General features: G+C 33.8%; 1 protein-coding gene across 4 annotated transcripts in view; it reads left to right on the forward strand.

Annotated features, from left to right (window-relative positions):
• TRIM23 (tripartite motif containing 23) overlaps positions 1-3,495 on the forward strand; it is a 41,869-nt gene extending 38,374 nt beyond the window's left edge. For 2 of the 4 annotated variants that reach the window (XM_047799565.1, XM_047751684.1), the window contains one exon: positions 1,197-3,495. In XM_047799565.1, coding sequence (XP_047655521.1) covers positions 1,197-1,376 — 180 coding nt within the window. In that variant the 3' untranslated portion in view covers positions 1,377-3,495. The remainder of the gene's footprint in view (positions 1-1,196) is intronic. The other 2 variants (XM_047751742.1, XM_047799655.1) reach the window with 2 other exon arrangements.
• The last annotated feature ends 2,813 nt before the right edge of the window (positions 3,496-6,308 follow it).

Consider the following 6,308-nt stretch of genomic DNA (forward strand, 5'->3'; position numbering starts at 1 on the left):
CATTTCTGGAGTTCCTGTCGTGGCTCAGTGGTTAACGAATCCGACTAGGAACCATGAGGTTGTGGGTTCAATCCCTGCCCTTGCTCAGTGGGTTAAGGATCTGGTGTTGCCATGAGCTGTGGTGTAGGTTGCAGATGTGGCTTGGATCCTGCGTTGCCGTGGCTGTGGTGTAGACCGGCAGCTACAGCTCCGATTAGACCCCTAGCCTGGGGACCTCCATATGCTGTGTGAGTGGCCCTAGAAATGGCAAAAAGACAAAAAAAAAAAAATTTCCTTGGCGGGCAATATGGCAGTACTTTGTTGAAGTTTTAGATGCATATACCCTTTTACCCTATAATTCTGCCTCTGGTAATGAGATAATTTTGCAGATATATGCATGTAAAAATATGTAGGTGTGCATGTATATGTATGTATTTGTAATAGCACATAAGCACACAGCTTCAACCTAAGTATTCAGTACAGGACTGGTTAAGAAAATTATGTTGCACCTACACACTGAAATGCAATGCAGATGTTTAAAATAAAGAGGAAAACCTGCTAATCCTGATAATGGAAAGGTGTCTTTATTTTCAAGATATGTAGTAAGTAAAAAAGGAGCTAGAGGTTTCTGTTTATTTGCATGAATGTGCTTGGAAGTTTTGTGTAAAAATATGATGATTACTTAATGGCTGCTTCTGGAAGGAAGGGTTATTTATTCAGGGGTATTTGGGGAGTTTAATAGAGTCTTCAGTATATAAACCCTATGTAAAAGTCATTTTTTATGATATACATCTATTAATTTCTTTTTGATGCCTTATAATGACCTGGGCATTATCTTTTATTCACAGGGCATGGCTTTTCTTGATTTTATTGTAGGACTATTCTTACAAACAAAAACTGATTTTTTTTTTTTTTCCTTTTTCAGTCATATATGTGGCATATTGGAAGTTCCTAGGCCAGGGATTGAATCCCACACCACAGCTGCAGCAATGCCAGATCCTTAACCCATTGCACCACAACAGGAATTCCTAATTTTTTTTCTATTCTCGCTAATCTCAGAATAATTACTGAAAGTTGAATTTAGGTTTTAACTTTAGTTTAGCCTTCTAAAGAAGACTGGTACCAAGAGAATTGTATATAAATTAGCAATAATTACAAAGATGATCATTTTGATGAACTGATATAAAAAATTCTGATGTGTGTATTTTATCTCTCAGGATGTTGCTGGAGCTCTGTCAGTAGAAGAAATCACTGAACTTCTTAGTCTCCATAAATTGTGCTGTGGCCGAAGCTGGTATATTCAGGGTTGTGATGCTCGAAGTGGTATGGGACTGTACGAGGGGTTGGACTGGCTGTCACGGCAACTTGTGGCTGCTGGAGTATTGGATGTTGCCTGATTTTAAATGCAGCATTGTTTAAAGTTTTGTGGTTAAGAGTTATTTTGCACATAATATGTTGTAAGAAATTCTACATCTCAAAGATAGTTAATTTAGGATGTATATATAAAAGGAATGTTGGTTTGGGAATTCAGTACAATAGTGCTTTTTAAAAAATCTGTAGTAAAATTTAAATACCTGATTGAGCAGATTAAATTGAATTAAATAGGGACTGAGTATAATTTTTTTTAAAGTACAATTAATAAGTTTTTCAGATAATATGTGGTCCTCATATTGGGAAAGAAGTAGTCACAGAGAAAGGATAGGTGACAGTTATTCTTTTAATAAAAAGAGAATAGCTGAATGCCTAATGGAACTTCTGTATGAAGCAAGTGAAACATGGCTTCTTCTTTAACTTGTGTTTTTCACTGGATTTTTGGCAGTATTTAGTAGCAAAAATGGCAGTGACTCAATGAAATAAAATCCAAACTGTATCTTTGGGTAATAGGATTACTTTAATGTTCAGTACAACAGAATACCTTTAATGCTAAGAATTATAAGTGATAGAAAACTAATATTTTATAGTGTTTTATATATTAAAACTTTCTCCTAAAAGCCTTTTGTATGAAGCCCAGAGAATCAGAATGAAATGTTATTTAACTTAGGCCAACTGTCAGATAAGTACTACACTGAAGAACAATTAATAGTAAAACTGTGAAAGTCAGTTATATTCTAGTTGATCTTCACTTATAAAAGACCTATTTGCAGGGTTCAGCCTGGATTATTATTTCCTAGGTCAGAGCTCTAAATTGGTTCTTCCATTTTTTAATATATTCGTAGTTTTTAGTATTAAACACTAAAGTACTACTAAAATAGTAGTGTTTCTTTTAAATGTATTACATCTGTAGTGAAAATGACTATAGGTAAAATGTAATAAGTTACCTACAGAAACCAGGGTTGGTTTTACATAAAACGTAGAGATCTAAGTAGAAAACTACCCTTACCTCAAGAGGAGTTATTTAAACAGTGGAAAATGCTTATTACATTACTTTAAAATGTTTTCCCAAAAGAAGTGTATTTATATTCATAATAAGATGTGATCTAAGGTTTTCATGACAAGGCCTTGAAAAGTTGCTTGAAAGAATATGTTTAAGGAAGAAAAAGAAGATACGTATAAAAAGTTTACATCACATTTAATATGCAGTATTTTACAAGTTTAAAAATTTGTGCTCTTTACTGTTTTTCATTTTTTAAGGAAACTCCCTTATTATGGCAGTACAATTTATATATTACATACCTAGACTGGATTTTATGGTGTTTTTTTTTTTAAAGTGCTTTATACTTTAGGATGAAGCTGAAACCGAAATCTTATTTGAACTGCTATGAAGACTTGATGTCTGAATGCAAGATGTGACTTCTAGGTGGCACTGTTTTTGGTTCGGTCTCTTTGAATGTCTCTTTGTTTAAAAACAACATAACTTTAGAAAACAAAGCATTAAAAAAAAAGTCCATCAGTGTTATGGGGAGTGTGTAAATAAGTAAATATAATATTTCATGCTTTATTTTTCAAAGAGAAGGTTATGCTGTTACAAGTATAGTTTATGCATATAGGTAATACTTCTGAATTAAATTAATATTTGACTGATTGTAGTAACTGTGAAAAATAAAAAATGGTGTTACGTTTGCCTGTGAGCCCTTGAACTGTTTTCTCTGCTACGTAATTGGGGAAAAAAAAGTCTAACACTACCATGTAAACTTGCTTTCCTTGTAAATTATTTTACCATTTTTGCTAAACTTTTAAAGTCACATTCCTAGTATATTTCTAAGACACAGTTTTAAATTGTGCTTAGATCTAATTCTGATGTACATAATAGTAGTTTGTGTATGTGTAAAGTGTTTGTTCCCTCTGGGAAATGTCAAATTTAAGAGTAAGAGAGAAGTTTTAAATACAGTCAATTAGGATTTTCTTCCTAGCTCTGAATTTCTGAAGTAAGCCTAAGTATTACTGTATGGTTTATGTAAAGCAGGTTTTTCAAATGTGTAGCTCTAGTCTGTAATTTTGGAATGCTTTATAATCACCAGAAGCCATTATTTACATTACATATGATCAGTATAGACAGCAATAAAAGTGTTAAAATCATTTTAAAGAAGTCCTATCATTATTTTAAATTCTGTTTTCTTGAACCATCTATATAGTAGTATTGCTAGTAACCAATTAAAGTCTTACTTGTGTCATGATAAAGAGAAGCAATAGGAGATCCCATCGTGGCTCAGTGGTTAACAAATCTGACTAGGAACATGAGGTTGCGGGTTCGATCCCTGGCCTTGTTTAGTGGGTTAGGAATCTGGTGTTGCTGTGAGTTGTGGTGTAGGTTGCAGACGTGGCTCGGATCCCGCGTTGCTGTGGCTCTGGCTTAGGCCGGTGGCTACAGCTCCGATTTGACCCCTAGCCTGGGAACCTCCATATGCCACAGGAGCGGCCCTAAAAAGGCAAAAAGACAAAAAAAAAGGCAATAAAACAAAATTGGGTAGGGATTGGCTTGCATGTCATATTTGAGATAGTTTATTAAAAATTTAGAAATAACTTTATGGTTTCTCACATTTAAAAAAGTATTATAACTGTAGTGTTTTTAAAGGAGAGCTAAAATTTTGCTTTGAACAAACAAATTACTGCTTTTGAAATTTTATTTTTTTTTATTTATTTTTTTTAATTTTTTTTTTTTTTTTTTTTTTTTTGCTATTTCTTTGGGCCGCTCTCGTGGCATATGGAGGTTCCCAGGCTAGGGGTCGAATCGGAGCTGTAGCCACCGGCCTACTCCAGAGCCACAGCAACGCGGGATCCGAGCCGAGTCTGCAACCTACACCACAGCTCACGGCAACGCCGGATCGTTAACCCACTGAGCAAGGGCAGGGACCGAACCCGCAACCTCATGGTTCCTAGTCGGATTCGTTAACCTCTGCACCACGACAGGAACTCCTGCTTTTGAAATTTTAAATTTAACTTTGTTTCACATGAGAAAAATAGCATTTTACTTTTAAAAATAATATTTAATTTTTGGCCATTCCTGTAGCATGTCGAAGCTCCTGAGCCAGGGAGCTAACCTGGACCAAAGCAGCAACTAGAGCCACAGCAGTGACAATCCCTGATCCTCAACCTGCTGAGCCACCTGGGAACTTCCAAGAACAGCATTTTTAATAACTTTTAGAAAATTGCTTGGAAAACTGAGCTATATCCTGTGAGCTAACATTGCTAAAAGACTTTTTATGAAACACTGAGATACTTCTTAATTTGAAAAATGGTAGTAAGGAGGAGGATAGCTGTACTTTCCCCTAAAAGAATAATGAATGAAAATGACTAATGAATAAGTATCAGATGGCATTTTGCTAATAATTTTAAAAGCATGCCTTTTAAAAGACATCTGGCAGTGTGTTTTTAAGTCCACTGATTTGTTAAAGTTGTGATCTGGAATGGAAAAAATCAAATAGGATTTCTTTTTGGTAGCCAGTGTTTTATTTTTTACTTTTTTCTTATGTTAATGAAATCGAGTAACTATTTAAAAAACTCATGATAATCCTTAAGGTAATATTGTAGAGTATAACAAAAAGTTGCATTTATTCCATCATTTGCAGTCAGTGGCCTATGCAGAAATTACATATTTTGATAAAGCATTTAGGGTGCTTGTAACTTGCCCTTGTAGTATTAAAAAATAGTAGATTATGATGTTAAAAACTGGAAAACATTTTGTTGTAATGGGTTTAGCGAAGGTTGCAATGAACAGTTAATTACATTTGAACATCAGGCAGATGTCATTTGCAAGTTACTGTCCATTTTGCTGCAACCGACTGTGTCTTAAATAAGATTTTCACTCAGCAAAAAAATTGTTTTAGGGAGAATGAGGCATCGCCATTACCACTTGGTGGCAGTATTACCAAAAATGTAGGATTAAGCTTTTTGGAATGAATAAATTGATAGGTAGTAAGTCTGAACATCTAAAATTAGGGAGAAAAGGTAAATTTCATATTGAAAAGTAATTTTGTGTTCACATTTTAGTTATACTTTTTAAAAGGAGGATGCAATATTAATTTAAAGGTAGCACAATTTGGCACATTCTTCCATCACATGGTTTGTGGTACACAGTAGGAAAAGGAAGTAATCTCACTCATCAGTAGAAGGAAACGTGTAAGCTTAGATATAAAACCTAAGAATGTGAATTCTCCAAAACAGGTCTGTTGAATATGTTCCTCTTATAAGTTTTTAAGTCTGTCTGGAAAGTAGAAGCAGTGGCTCTGAATAGTTATTAAGTAATTTATGAGGGTAAGTGAAGAAGAAATGAAATATAAGAGTTGGACTTAAGATTGTTTTATTGCTCTAATTTCTACTAATCTCTTCATTGTTAGATACTAACATTTTTACTCAATAAATGCTTTCTTGATAGTATATTTAGTAAGGTAAGAATTTTTAATTTTCTTACCTTACTAAAATATACTCTAACCTGAAGACAAAATATTTAGCTACATTAGAAAAATGATGTGCAAATAGTAAATGAACCAATACATACAACCAAGAACTCATATTTATTCTGATTCTTATATTTGAAAGAGTATATAATAATTATTAAGGAATTCAGCACTTGACTGACTTACTGAATTTATAATTACTACTACTTCTTAATAGTGATCAAAAGACAAAACTATCAGGCATGAAACACAAACTTTGTAAAAGGGAATGGTATATCGCTATCAGATCTTAATGCCTTAGTGGATTAAAACATTTGAGGGCAGGTTATATGGCTTATTTTTTAAAAGCTAAGGAACAAACGCATAGCATTCTCATTGTTTAATATGGTTTTAAGTCTCATGAGAAATTATGTACAAGCAGTGCTATTTGCCTGAGTTTTCGTTCAGTTTATCACCATCACCTCGTAGAATGAAAAATACTACCAGAAAACCCAA

The sequence above is a fragment of the Phacochoerus africanus genome, chromosome 1 (genome assembly GCF_016906955.1).
Source record: "Phacochoerus africanus isolate WHEZ1 chromosome 1, ROS_Pafr_v1, whole genome shotgun sequence".
Taxonomy (NCBI): Eukaryota; Metazoa; Chordata; class Mammalia; order Artiodactyla; family Suidae; genus Phacochoerus; species Phacochoerus africanus.